Here is a 14,045-nt window from a genome sequence, read left to right on the forward strand (position 1 = left end):
GCTGGCGCACCTCGCGCAAGGCCTACCAGGCCCCAGCACTCCACGCCCAGGAACCTCCACCGTGCAATAGCCACAGAATCGCGCGCGACAGAGAGAGATGAGTCTCCGTCCCGCCAAACTGGACAGGCCTTGGAGAGCCGACCACGCTTAGAGGCAGAAATGACTGCCTCCTAGCGGATCAGTTCCCCACGCCAACCATCCCAGCTTGTCGCCGATCATCATCTTGCTGCAGCAGCCGCCACGCAGCAGGCCACGTCCAGCTTCCGTAAGACGACTAAGCTGCCGACCGCCGAGAACGCTGCAGCAACGACGACGACGTGGGCGATGGCGAAGGCGCCAACCTCTTGGTGTTGCCCGCCCAGCCAAAGCGCAATTTTGCCGCAGCACTCATCGACTCCTTGGGCTGCTGCGTTGGCGCCGTCGACTTCACAGACTTGTTCACCAACGCCACAGGCGTCGCCGCCGACTTGCTCGTCGTCCTGGACTGCAGCGTAGTCTCTTCAATCAGCTTCAGCTTCATCTTCTGTAGCCTCTTCACAGTCTCCATTAGCTCCAACTCCAACTCCCAGGAACAGCGCTGCTGTGTCGTCGGCGCCGCCACTGACTTGGTCGCTTGCACGGCCGATAACTTGTTGCTGGAGGCGACAGCTTCCCGCCTGGCCACAGCCGTCTTCGCGTTGGTCTGCAGCACCGTCATCTGCGCGCGCAGTGCCTTGTTCGCCTCGACGTGCTGCTTGGTCTGGGCCTTGGCGTCTGCGAGCTCCTTGGCCAGCCTGTCCGTCGCCTCGTCGCTGAACAGGCAGGACTTGGCGAAGCCGGCACGCATCTGCTTCATGACGCTGCTGAGCCTCGCAGCCTCGCTCTTGGACGTCGTCTTGAGCGTCTCCACCTCGCTCTCGAGCGCCGCGACCTTGTCGGTCAGCGCTTGCTCTCGCTCCGTGGCCAACTGCTGGGCCTCCGCGAGCTTGCGCCCCAGCTCGACCTCGAGCTCCGCCACCTTGGCCACCGGTCAGTGAGTGTGGCCATACTGCTGCGCCAGGTAGGCCATGTACTCCTCCTCCAGGATCTTGTGCTGCACCTCGTTTACGAGCGCCGCGCATGCGGCCTTCCACTGCGCGTGCTCGTCCTGGAGCTTCTTGTGCTTGGCCTGGAGCCTGTCGTGCTGCATCATCCACAGCCAGACGTCGGCCTCCTGATCGTTGCGCTCGCCCTCCAGCAGCGCGTGCTCCTCCTCGAGCTTCGAGTGCTTGCTCTTGACCTCGGCGTGCTCGTCCTCGAGCAGCGCGTGCTTGGCCTTTAGCTCGGAGTGCGCGTCTTGAAGGATCGCGTACTTGGTCTTCGTGTGCGCCAGCGCCTTGCGAAGGTACGTCTCGCTCACCATGGTCCAGTCGGAAGTTTCTTGCTTGTGCTCTGCTGGTCCAAACGGAGAATGACTCGTTTGGGCTGTGGGCGGGCGTTCGGGCGCCAAACTGAATTCAAACGAAATAAAGATGCGACATCTCTCGTTTTGTGTGGTAAGAATGGCATGTTCTAGAAGCCACGCACTGCTGGGCCGAAAGCAATCCCAACGCACTCGCTGTTGTGGCCCCACACGGCCAGCAGCAAACCTCGCAAGGGCTCAGCGTGGGCTCCAGCGCTCTGCGACGATGGGATCAGCTGCTGCTGACAGTCGCGAGCGGCGGAAGCGAGCTCTTGAAGACGAAAGAAGAAGAAGACGAGGAACAGACGCTTCTTCGCCGAGCCGTGCTACTGCTGCTGCTGCTGCTGCTCCTGCTGCTGACACATACCTGTTGCAGCTGTAGCCATTACAGTGGGGTCATTACAGTGGGACCTGTAATGGCTACATCTTTGACTAGCTTCAGCAGGGATGTGTAATGGCTACCTCTTCGACTAGTCGCGACTTAGCACATCTTCCACCGAGCTCAGGCCCATCGGGACGAAGGTGCAGGCCACGCAGCAGGAGAAGGACTTGTGGGCCTCCACAGTGGACACACAACCGAGCAGTTCGAGTTGCTGGAACAGACCGTCATGTCTCAAGAGGGAGCCATACGGACCGCTCATGGAGACAACGTCCAGGCGGACGACGTCTACGTGTGGTCTAACAGTGTTCCGCGCACCGTTGAGTCGGTGCTGTGTCTACTGCGAGGATCCCTGGAGCAGCAGAAGGCTCCGTAGTTCTACGCGCATACGCACACGCACGCGCGCAACGTGCTGGCGCCCATGCATCCGCTGCAAGACGACGTGGTGCAGCTTAGGAGCAAGGTCGAGCGTGGTGGGCTGTGGCAGTGACAGTCCTCGCAAGGACGTTTGCTACGGCGCGCTCAAGGACGGCGTGAAGGAGGTGTACGGTCGGTGGTGGGGCCAGCCAAGCTCTCCTTCTTCTCGGCGCACCATAACTCGATCGTGGCGCTGCTGGGTGCGTTGCAGATTGGTGCGGTCTCGCAAGTTTCCCAGTACAGCACCATGCTGGCGTTCGAGGCGTACGAGGACAAGGTCTCGCACGAAGTTTTCACCAAACGACGCTACGAGAACGAGGAGGTATTTTATGCAGGCCACACGCAAGATTCTCTTTGCCCACTTCGAGTCGCTGGCGATGGAAACCCTGTCGTACAAGGCCTATCGGATCAGCTGATAGCCAAAGAGTGTGTATTACTTCCTGGGCGTCATCGAAGCTGCCCAGGTGTGGTGTGCAATTAGTGGACTACGCGGCGTCTTGGAGACGCCATCTACAGCTTTAACCTTGTCTTTCGCGAGGATGACCATGTAATCGACTTCGAGTCCGTCCACCACGTACTCATCTCCTCATCCTCGTCCTCGCCGCTCTTCTTCGCCTTCGGTTTGGCCTTGACCCTCATCGATCTTCTTCTTTTCTGGAACGTGCTCAAAACGCACCGCCTTGGCTGCCTTTTCCTTGGCCTTGGCCTTGCTGCGCGTAGTAGTGCAGCGCATCCAGAGCCAAACAGTTCATGTTCATCCAGATCGCCGCGCGCCAGTACGGGTTGTCTTCATTCGCACTTGCCTGTTGGTAGAACCGTTTGTAGAACTGATCCTGTGTAGACAAGGAGCGCAGGCCAAACGGTGACCACAGCTAATCAGGGTCCGTAGTTTGCTTCAGTAGTGCCAAGAGCTTGAGCGAGTCCGGCGGCAACACCTTCAAGAGCAGTGAGAACACGCTCACGTAGCCTACGTGCTTCACGTGCTGCAGCTTCGTGGTATGGGGAAGGCCTGCTCGAACCTGTCGTCGAACTGCTGCGAGTACTCCGCCAGCTTCTCAGTGATGAGGCTGTCGATCGAGGTCTTCACAACATCCGCCGAGCTCGACGCCGCAGCCTCATTGAACAACACATCGAGCACCACGTCATCATACTCCTTGAACGTCGCAGCGTCTACCTCCACAATAGCCTGCACAACGACCAGCGTGCCCCCCCCCCCCCCCCCCCCCCCCCCCCTTAACGAAGCTCTCCAGCAGGATATCCTTGTCCGCTCTCAAGTCCTTGTTGTCGCCCCCGCCAGGACGCTGAGCCAGCGACACCAGCTTCTCCTTCACTGGAAGCACGTTGCTATCTTTGAGTCCAGCATAGTGCAGCTCCACGCCGTGCACAGTCTCCCGTCTCTTCAGCTGCACCTGCATCTGGAACGTCAGCGGCGCCGTATCCTTGTCACCTTCAGGTGCTTCACTTTCCAGTACCATTTGCACACACTTGCGACCTTCTGCTCCGCTCTGCAGAGGTTGCCTCCGCCGCGGCCTCCACCAAGTTGTACAGGTTGTGGCGACGCTCCAGATTCAGACTCCGATTCGTTCGCGGCTTGTGGCGCCCCGTTCGTTGGATGAAGCTGGAGGCTCATTGGACGCGCAAGACGAAGATGCATCTACCCACTTGGATCAGACACACGACGGGTGGAGAGGCCGCGGGTGCAGGCTCTTTGCCGCCCGAAGAGGACGAGCGCCGTCCATTGTCCCGGATTAAGCTTCTTCGGCTTTGGATCTGGAGTGGTGTACGGCGTTTAGAGGATGAGTACGGTAAAGGTCATGTGGACAACATATGGCTACAGTTTGAGATGGCTACACGTTTATGTAGGCGAGCTCCACTTCCGTGGCGATGGAAATGTTGTGCGAGTGGCGGTTCCAGTCCGACTCGACCGTGTCCGTGTTGTGTTGTCCAGGAGCCTTGAACGGCAACGCAATGGATACAAAAAGTTAGTTGCAAAGTGGAAAAAAGGTATGAACACAACGTACCAGCAGCACACGAACCTTGAGCAGTTTGTCCTGGCTCCTGTACGCCATAGCAACGATGAGGTCCATGGCACGTGATGGCATTGATGCATTTATTATGCCTCGCCCCGCTGCGTAGTCCATGTTGGTGTGGGCGATTTGTAGAGGACGCAATCATGGAGGACGCGAACGTGGGGGACGCGAACATGGGGGACGCTTTCGGTTACTTCCTTTTGCAGGTTTGGTTCTGTTGCCGCCGCGCGGTTTGTTGTGCGTTCATGTTTCGTTCCAACTGAGACTCGAGCGTCTCACGGCTGGGTGGGACGCCTGGAGAAATGTGTCGAATCGTCTCGTAGTGCTGCCAACGTTGGTTACTCGGTTGTCTGAAATGGGAAAGCCCGTTGAGTTAGAAACACTAAGAGCTAGAGCTATTTGCAAGATAGAAGAGTTTACCACTGTGTTGATCACTTTGGATAAATGTACTGCAAATGGAACTTGGTAGGACCCAGGTGCTGTCAGGCTCTGATCTCTTTCTTGTAATGTTTCGAAGCGTCCCGTTTTCGAGCTGAATGGTGCCTTTTTCCTGCTGGGCGCGGGTCGTGGTTGCTGGGTGTTGTCTGACGGCGGATTATAATCTGCACCGGGGTCAGGAGCAAGCCCTTCACTACATAAAACAACAAATTCAGCGAAAGCGAGATAAAACAGACTAGGAACCCACGTACCGTTGCGAAGTGTCAAGCGGGTCGACGTGCTCCCGAAAAACCGGGGCTTGGTCTCAGCTGCAAACCCACGAGTTTGATACTCCTGGTCATTTTTCGTAGAACTCGTTACGTTGCTAATGGAAACTTGGCACATACCAGTTACAGCTAGCCGATGCTGTAGCCATTACAGTGGTGTCATTACAGTTGGAACTGTAATCAGCAGGTATGTGTAATGGCTACCTCTTCGACTAGTCGAGGCTTAGCACGCCAGATCCGAAGCCGAAGAAGCTTAATCCGGGACAATGGACGGCGCTCGTCCTCTTCGGGCGGCAAAGAGCCTGCACCCGCGGCCTCTCCACCCGTCGTGTGTCTGATCCAAGTGGGTAGATGCATCTTCGTCTTGCGCGTCCAATGAGCCTCCAGCTTCATCCAACGAACGGGGCGCCACAAGCCGCGAACGAATCGGAGTCTGAATCTGGAGCGTCGCCACAACCTGTACAACTTGGTGGAGGCCGCGGCGGAGGCAACCTCTGCAGAGCGGAGCAGAAGGTCGCAAGTGTGTGCAAATGGTACTGGAAAGTGAAGCACCTGAAGGTGACAAGGATACGGCGCCGCTGACGTTCCAGATGCAGGTGCAGCTGAAGAGACGGGAGACTGTGCACGGCGTGGAGCTGCACTATGCTGGACTCAAAGATAGCAACGTGCTTCCAGTGAAGGAGAAGCTGGTGTCGCTGGCTCAGCGTCCTGGCGGGGGCGACAACAAGGACTTGAGAGCGGACAAGGATATCCTGCTGGAGAGCTTCGTTAAGGGGGGGGGGGGGGGGGGGGGGGGGCACGCTGGTCGTTGTGCAGGCTATTGTGGAGGTAGACGCTGCGACGTTCAAGGAGTATGATGACGTGGTGCTCGATGTGTTGTTCAATGAGGCTGCGGCGTCGAGCTCGGCGGATGTTGTGAAGACCTCGATCGACAGCCTCATCACTGAGAAGCTGGCGGAGTACTCGCAGCAGTTCGACGACAGGTTCGAGCAGGCCTTCCCCATACCACGAAGCTGCAGCACGTGAAGCACGTAGGCTACGTGAGCGTGTTCTCACTGCTCTTGAAGGTGTTGCCGCCGGACTCGCTCAAGCTCTTGGCACTACTGAAGCAAACTACGGACCCTGATTAGCTGTGGTCACCGTTTGGCCTGCGCTCCTTGTCTACACAGGATCAGTTCTACAAACGGTTCTACCAACAGGCAAGTGCGAATGAAGACAACCCGTACTGGCGCGCGGCGATCTGGATGAACATGAACTGTTTGGCTCTGGATGCGCTGCACTACTACGCGCAGCAAGGCCAAGGCCAAGGAAAAGGCAGCCAAGGCGGTGCGTTTTGAGCACGTTCCAGAAAAGAAGAAGATCGATGAGGGTCAAGGCCAAACCGAAGGCGAAGAAGAGCGGCGAGGACGAGGATGAGGAGATGAGTACGTGGTGGACGGACTCGAAGTCGATTACATGGTCATCCTCGCGAAAGACAAGGTTAAAGCTGTAGATGGCGTCTCCAAGACGCCGCGTAGTCCACTAATTGCACACCACACCTGGGCAGCTTCGATGACGCCCAGGAAGTAATACACACTCTTTGGCTATCAGCTGATCCGATAGGCCTTGTACGACAGGGTTTCCATCGCCAGCGACTCGAAGTGGGCAAAGAGAATCTTGCGTGTGGCCTGCATAAAATACCTCCTCGTTCTCGTAGCGTCGTTTGGTGAAAACTTCGTGCGAGACCTTGTCCTCGTACGCCTCGAACGCCAGCATGGTGCTGTACTGGGAAACTTGCGAGACCGCACCAATCTGCAACGCACCCAGCAGCGCCACGATCGAGTTATGGTGCGCCGAGAAGAAGGAGAGCTTGGCTGGCCCCACCACCGACCGTACACCTCCTTCACGCCGTCCTTGAGCGCGCCGTAGCAAACGTCCTTGCGAGGACTGTCACTGCCACAGCCCACCACGCTCGACCTTGCTCCTAAGCTGCACCACGTCGTCTTGCAGCGGATGCATGGGCGCCAGCACGTTGCGCGCGTGCGTGTGCGTATGCGCGTAGAACTACGGAGCCTTCTGCTGCTCCAGGGATCCTCGCAGTAGACACAGCACCGACTCAACGGTGCGCGGAACACTGTTAGACCACACGTAGACGTCGTCCGCCTGGACGTTGTCTCCATGAGCGGTCCGTATGGCTCCCTCTTGAGACATGACGGTCTGTTCCAGCAACTCGAACTGCTCGGTTGTGTGTCCACTGTGGAGGCCCACAAGTCCTTCTCCTGCTGCGTGGCCTGCACCTTCGTCCCGATGGGCCTGAGCTCGGTGGAAGATGTGCTAAGTCGCGACTAGTCGAAGAGGTAGCCATTACACATCCCTGCTGAAGCTAGTCAAAGATGTAGCCATTACAGGTCCCACTGTAATGACCCCACTGTAATGGCTACAGCTGCAACAGGTATGTGTCAGCAGCAGGAGCAGCAGCAGCAGCAGCAGTAGCACGGCTCGGCGAAGAAGCGTCTGTTCCTCGTCTTCTTCTTCTTTCGTCTTCAAGAACTCGCTTCCGCCGCTCGCGACTGTCAGCAGCAGCTGATCCCATCGTCGCAGAGCGCTGGAGCCCACGCAGAGCCCTTGCGAGGTTTGCTGCTGGCCGTGTGGGGCCACAACAGCGAGTGCGTTGGGATCGCTTTCGGCTGGCTTCTAGTACATGCCATTCTTACCACACAAAACGAGAGATGTCGCATCTTTATTTCGTTTGAATTCAGTTTGGCGCCCGAACGCCCGCCCACAGCCCAAACGAGTCATTCTCCGTTTGGACCAGCAGAGCACAAGCAAGAAACTTCCGACTGGACCATGGTGAGCGAGACGTACCTTCGCAAGGCGCTGGCGCACACGAAGACCAAGTACGCGATCCTTCAAGACGCGCACTCCGAGCTAAAGGCCAAGCACGCGCTGCTCGAGGACGAGCACGCCGAGGTCAAGAGCAAGCACTCGAAGCTCGAGGAGGAGCACGCGCTGCTGGAGGGCGAGCGCAACGATCAGGAGGCCGACGTCTGGCTGTGGATGATGCAGCACGACAGGCTCCAGGCCAAGCACAAGAAGCTCCAGGACGAGCACGCGCAGTGGAAGGCCGCATGCGCGGCGCTCGTAAACGAGGTGCAGCACAAGATCCTGGAGGAGGAGTACATGGCCTACCTGGCGCAGCAGTATGGCCACACTCACTGACCGGTGGCCAAGGTGGCGGAGCTCGAGGTCGAGCTGGGGCGCAAGCTCGCGGAGGCCCAGCAGTTGGCCACGGAGCGAGAGCAAGCGCTGACCGACAAGGTCGCGGCGCTCGAGAGCGAGGTGGAGACGCTCAAGACGACGTCCAAGAGCGAGGCTGCGAGGCTCAGCAGCGTCATGAAGCAGATGCGTGCCGGCTTCGCCAAGTTCTGCCTGTTCAGCGACGAGGCGACGGACAGGCTGGCCAAGGAGCTCGCAGGCGCCAAGGCCCAGACCAAGCAGCACGTCGAGGCGAACAAGGCACTGCGCGCGCAGACGACGGCGCTGCAGACCAACGCGAAGACGGCTGTGGCCAGGCGGGAAGCTGTCGCCTCCAGCAACAAGTTATCGGCCGTGCAAGCGACCAAGTCAGTGGCGGCGCCGACGACACAGCAGCGCTGTTCCTGGGAGTTGGAGTTGGAGCTAATGGAGACTGTGAAGAGGCTACAGAAGATGAAGCTGAAGCTGATTGAAGAGACTACGCTGCAGTCCAGGACGACGAGCAAGTCGGCGGCGACGCCTGTGGCGTTGGTGAACAAGTCTGTGAAGTCGACGGCGCCAACGCAGCAGCCCAAGGAGTCGATGAGTGCTGCGGCAAAATTGCGCTTTGGCTGGGCGGGCAACACCAAGAGGTTGACGCCTTCGCCATCGCCCACGTCGTCGTCGTTGCTGCAGCGTTCTCGGCGGTCGGCAGCTTAGTCGTCTTACGGAAGCTGGACGTGGCCTGCTGCGTGGCGGCTGCTGCAGCAAGATGATGATCGGCGACAAGCTGGGATGGTTGGCGTGGGGAACTGATCCGCTAGGAGGCAGTCATTTCTGCCTCTAAGCGTGGTCGGCTCTCCAAGGCCTGTCCAGTTTGGCGGGACGGAGACTCATCTCTCTCTGTCGCGCGCGATTCTGTGGCTATTGCACGGTGGAGGTTCCTGGGCGTGGAGTGCTGAGGCCTGGTAGGCCTTGCGCGAGGTGCGCCAGCAGGCTCAGCTGATCGGGGCTCATTACCGTCGTTCAAGCTGTGGATGCTGGCGTGCTGCGCGTGAGGTGCGAGTGTGGTGGGCCTTTGCAGTGGTCGACAGGGACTCATTACTCCTTGTCGACCACTGTGCTTGTCCACTCGCTTGCTCTCCTACTTTGCTTCGGCGCTCGCGTCCGAGGCTTTCGTCGTGTGATGTGCCTGGAGTTCGCTCGCCGAATGGACTTCTTCTATCGTGGCATGCTGCCTGATTCCACTCCATCCTTGTCAGGAGATTCGGATGACCAAGCGACCAAGCTTCCTAGCTAGGAACAACCTGAAGACAAGTTTGCACTTTACGCGATGAGTTTAAATAACGTAGTGGCAATGCATTTATTGAAACCAGCAATGGGCTCAAGCGTGTTCTCTTAGCTTTGTCTGCCACGGAGGAAAACACTCGGATAGTATCGAGGCAGCAGCGGCGCCAGGAGTGCATGCTGTTCCTCATATTCCTCACATTCGTAGTTTACCAGTTTCAAAAGCCATCTCTGTCCGTAAAGTGATCGCTCTATATCGTTAGATAACTCGCTCGTTGTCTGTACAGAATCTGCTGCAACCGGACAGTTTACTTTCCCGCACTGGCAGCTCGGGGCTCCTCGTACTCTTCACACTCTTCTTCATTTTCTACTGGGTCCTTGGCAATTCCTTCGGTGCCAGGGACAAGAAACAAGTGAGCTCGACATTGGCCATGAAACTCTTCACGACGCTCGTTATGTGCCAGCAAGTACGCCTCGCTTCCCATCTACAGACAGCAAATTATGTATTAGCATTCTGCACTCGACCAGTTCAAAGTGACAGTCACGCACCTCCGTCAAGCGAGACACTGTACGATCAAACGCGAAGACCTCGTCACCGTTCGACTTCATGTTAACGTCGACTTGGTAGAGGCGCTCGGGCCTCTCCGGTGCCAGGCAATGCAACTATCCAGCACAAGACATAATGACGGTAAGCTTGCAACTCAAACACCAACACGCAGAACAACGAAAAGTAACGTACCCGGACACCGCGGCCATACATGCAGTCTACGAACGTGGTGAATCGCCGCATCTGGTTGAGTCGTTCAGCGTTGAGCAAAGAATATCGCTCACAAACACAACCGAGAAGGCCTTGGAGATAGCCAAGCAGTCTGCCGCACCGAGGCCTCTGCTTGCTGCACCTGCCTCGAGAGCTGCAGCAGGTAGCCCGTGAACGTTCTCTTCTACTCCGCACCGCAAACCATCAGCAACAAGTCAGTGGCAGGTAGGTCCCTCTCCGCAGCAACAGCCAGTCGCACCTCTGCGCGCAGCCACTCGGCGTCGCAACTCATACGGCTCACCTGGCTCCTGTACATAGGCGCCAGATCCGTGCCATGCGCGAGCTCAGCCCACGAGTAGAAGGCACAAGGGATGTGCTCGAAAGCAGGCGCGGGTCCCTTGGGCTTGATCGGGTCGCACAGCACCCCGTGGACCCTCGCGTACGCATCCGCCGGCTCCTTTAGCTACATGTACATGTAGCAGCGTCTAAGTTAATAGCGCTTCAGCCCGAATAAGAAGTGGACCACACCTTGTTGTGGGCCACATTTTCAAGTCGCATGCTGGTACAGACTACCACATACATCTGCTCCAAACTCCACCAAAACCTTCACAGCCTCGAGTCCGCAACTTAAATGGCAAGTTGCCATTAGCAACGTAACGAGTTCTACGAAAAATGACCTGGGTATCAAACTCGTGGATTTGCAGCTGAGACCAAGCCGCATTTTTTTCGGGAGCACGTCGACCCGCTTCGACACTTCGCAACGGTACGTGGGTTCCTAGTCTGTTTTCTCTCGCTTTCGCTGAATTTGTTGTTTTATGTAGTGAAGCGCTTGCTCCTGACCCCGGTGCGGATTATAATCCGCCGTCAGACAACACCCAGCAACGCGCCCTGCGGGCATCCCTCGTACAATACCGACCAATCGGATGCCTTGAAATCATTTAATTCTTAATTTTAAGGCAGATTTGCACCGTTTGACTTGTTTTTTGTAAGCTATGCGATTAAGTTCGGTCTACAACTTCATGATATTCGTCTGACACCCCTCACAATCGAGAGATGCTGCGCGACGTACGGGTGCAGGAGCTCGGGCGCGGCGAGCTGGACGCGGCGGCGCTGGCTCGCCTGCAGCGCGTCGTGAGCCGCAGCGCCTTCGTGGCCATCGACACGGAGATGGGCGGCATCTCCTGCCAGGAGTGCGTACCTCTTGGGTGTCTGTCCCTCCCTCTACTCACACTGAGCTTCTCTCTGTGCGTCTTGCAGCACGCCTCGTCCCAGCGTCATGGACTCCATCGACGAGCGCTACACCCAATACCGAAAGAGCGCCAGGCAGTTCCCGCTCGTGCAGTTCGGACTGAGCGTGTTTAGCTGGGACGCCGAAGCTTGCGCCTTCAAAGTAGAGACGTACCAGTTCCCGCTCTTCCCAGTCTTCCACGAGAAGGTCTTCGGCTTGAGCCACAGCAGTACAGTGGGCTCTGCAGCTGGGGCCAATGGGGCAGCAACAGGAGCCTCGCCGTGCCCCGACAGGCGCTTTCTGGTCCAAGCCAAGTGTCTGCAGTACATTCGAGCGCACGGCTTCGATCTCAACGCCTGGATCGATCGAGGCATTGGCCATCTGTCCCATCACGAGCAGCATCAGGAGCCATGCAAGTCAGCGCTCGAGAAGTCGGCTAGGCCTGAGATCTTGAGGAAGTTCGACCCGGAATCGCCGGCACTGATCACGGACGAGACGCAGGCATTCCTGGACCAGCTCACAGGCAAGTTGAAGCAGAGACTTGCAGCATTTGATGAAGGCGGACGAGATGCAGCTGCTGGAAGAGGCGGCGTGCAGGATAATGGCACCAGGCGACGTGGACGGCGTGGCGGCAAGAAAAACAAGAAGAAAAACAATGGACGAAGCAAGCGGCGAGGCGGGGGTGATCGTCCAACGCCACCAGGTAGCACGACCAGTAGCAATTTGAGTGGGAAGGAAGAGCTTTTGGACCAATTTGGACCCCATACGGAAGAAGAACTGGGGAATGTGACAAAAGAGGAAGACATCGAGGAGGAAGAGGCTATCGATGAAGAGGGACAACAGGAGCAAGAAGCGGAAGTGGCTGAAGAATACCAACAGCACGCTGAGGACGGGGATCTTGAGCCGGATGAAGATGCTGTTTCCGCCATGAAGCGATTCCTGCTAACGCCGGTGCTTGCCGATCCGACGTACGGTCCGTGTGGTGCTTATGTAACGGAGCCACTTGCACCTTTCCGTCGGCATGCGTTGGTGCAGTATCTGCGCAACATTCTCCCCAGCGCTTTGGCGCTGGATTGCAGGGTGGACAATGTGGACGATGAGGACGTCGTACGCAACCCGTGGAGACGTCGTGTCCGCATTGTTGCTGCACGCTCCAAACGCCAACGGCAAGCACTGTTGCTCGCTGACCAGCAGCTTGCGGACGACGAGATGCGCGAGCGTAACCTCAGTTTAATTGGCTTTACGGCTGTCCTAGATGTCATTGTGGCCGCGCGAAAGCCAATCGTGGGCCATAACATGCTCCTCGACCTCATGCAGTGCTTTGAGAAGTTCCACGGACCACTGCCGGGGCGCTGTGCCGAGTTCCAGCGCGAGCTACACGCGTGGGTTGGTGCGGGCGGCGGTGTCTTTGATACCAAGACGCTTGTCGACTACGCTATGCAGAAGGTTGACTCTTTCGCCACCCATTTAGCGCACACAGCGCTTGAAAACTGCTTTGAGGTGCTCTCAAAGCACCCGTTCTACGGGCCCGAGATTGAGAGCGCGCAAACGAGCGTGCGAGGAGCTGAAGCAGCACGTGAGTACGGAGGCGAGCTGATGGCTTCATCTCAACCTCCACTGCAGGCGCATCAGGCGGGCTACGACGCATTCATGACGGGATATGTATTTCTCCGTGTGTGCTCGGGGCTTGGCGTGTCGAACGAGTGCATCGCCTCGTTGGGGGAGTCGCCCCAACAGACTAAGGGTAACATCAAGCGCACCGACGACACGTTGGAAAGACTGCGCAATGTGCTGTTCGTGAGCCACTTCTTGCCGACTTATGTGTTGGATCTGCCAGGACCGTTTCCACAGCCCACCCCCACGCCGTCGCGCTCTCGCTTCGTGCGTATGAAATTGACTCGAACGCGAGCGCCAATTGCGCCGGGTGCTACTCCGCTACCGAATGGCACGAGCAACAACTCTTGTCCGACGTTGAAGACGTTCCACATCAAGCACTGCGTGGGGTGGGCGCTGAACCTCCAGTCGGCCACGAGGCTGGTGAACGTGCATTGGGAAGGACAGCAGTGCGTGTATGTGGAACTGCCGACTGCGGAGGCTGCCGAGCAGCTGCTGACAGTGCGCGCGCAGACAGAAGAGTGTTGGGGCTCGACGAACGACCCCATGCCGTCAATTGGGTGCGTCGACTTGGATCGGTGCCCTGCAACGTACGACTGCGTGGAGACGGAGGCAACGGCGACGAACTCGGCGCCGCCACCGCTCGCGCAGCCCACCAGTGACGACGAGAAGGTCCACAGGAAACGTAAGAGCTGCGAGATGGCGCAGTGAGGCTAGACGAAGGCCTGCGCCAAAGTTGTGAGTGTGTACATCGTTGACACCACGTCCAGCAATGAAGCGGTCACGTTTCCATCACTAGGAAGCAAGCCGCCTCCACGGACATGGCCCTAGACTACACCAACCAATGCGATTGCCCGATGCCGACATGGTGGACAGCGAACTCTTGAAGGTAAAAGCAAAGAAACCATGTATTCTTGCCTTGCTGTTCTGGTTCCTCTGATAGATAAAGAAACTACACGCCTACATCGAATATGAAGATACGAAGCTGGAGCGCTC

The 14,045-nt window shown here is 57.6% G+C and overlaps 5 protein-coding genes across 5 annotated transcripts; 2 read left to right on the forward strand and 3 right to left on the reverse strand.

Moving 5' to 3' along the window:
* Positions 1–3,192: 3,192 nt before the first annotated feature.
* Positions 3,193–3,691, reverse strand: KRP23_12232 (uncharacterized protein; the record flags this gene model as incomplete). The annotated part of the gene is made up of 2 exons (XM_067882824.1): positions 3,193–3,402; positions 3,455–3,691. 2 exons carry the CDS (start codon positions 3,689–3,691, stop codon positions 3,193–3,195), a joined length of 447 nt encoding a protein of 148 aa, XP_067739840.1.
* Positions 3,692–4,063: 372 nt separating this feature from the next.
* On the reverse strand, positions 4,064–4,357 carry KRP23_12233 (uncharacterized protein; the record flags this gene model as incomplete). Its single annotated transcript, XM_067882825.1, has 2 exons — positions 4,064–4,168; positions 4,238–4,357. 2 exons carry the CDS (start codon positions 4,355–4,357, stop codon positions 4,064–4,066), a joined length of 225 nt encoding a protein of 74 aa, XP_067739841.1.
* A 1,123-nt stretch (positions 4,358–5,480) lies between these two features.
* On the forward strand, positions 5,481–5,976 carry KRP23_12234 (uncharacterized protein; the record flags this gene model as incomplete). The annotated part of the gene is made up of 2 exons (XM_067882826.1): positions 5,481–5,717; positions 5,767–5,976. The coding sequence occupies 2 exons, from the start codon at positions 5,481–5,483 to the stop codon at positions 5,974–5,976; spliced, it is 447 nt and encodes a 148-aa protein (XP_067739842.1).
* Positions 5,977–9,758: 3,782 nt separating this feature from the next.
* KRP23_12235 (uncharacterized protein) lies at positions 9,759–10,789 on the reverse strand (the record flags this gene model as incomplete). The annotated part of the gene is made up of 6 exons (XM_067882827.1): positions 9,759–9,935; positions 10,000–10,113; positions 10,190–10,240; positions 10,329–10,391; positions 10,467–10,670; positions 10,736–10,789. The coding sequence occupies 6 exons, from the start codon at positions 10,787–10,789 to the stop codon at positions 9,759–9,761; spliced, it is 663 nt and encodes a 220-aa protein (XP_067739843.1).
* Positions 10,790–11,260: 471 nt separating this feature from the next.
* Positions 11,261–13,760, forward strand: KRP23_12236 (Poly(A)-specific ribonuclease PARN; the record flags this gene model as incomplete). Its single annotated transcript, XM_067882828.1, has 2 exons — positions 11,261–11,397; positions 11,465–13,760. The coding sequence occupies 2 exons, from the start codon at positions 11,261–11,263 to the stop codon at positions 13,758–13,760; spliced, it is 2,433 nt and encodes an 810-aa protein (XP_067739844.1).
* Positions 13,761–14,045: the final 285 nt, after the last annotated feature.

This window comes from Phytophthora ramorum (genome assembly GCF_020800215.1).
Source record: "Phytophthora ramorum isolate Pr-102 chromosome Unknown Phyram_PR-102_s0014, whole genome shotgun sequence".
NCBI classification, from domain to species: Eukaryota; Oomycota; class Peronosporomycetes; order Peronosporales; family Peronosporaceae; genus Phytophthora; species Phytophthora ramorum.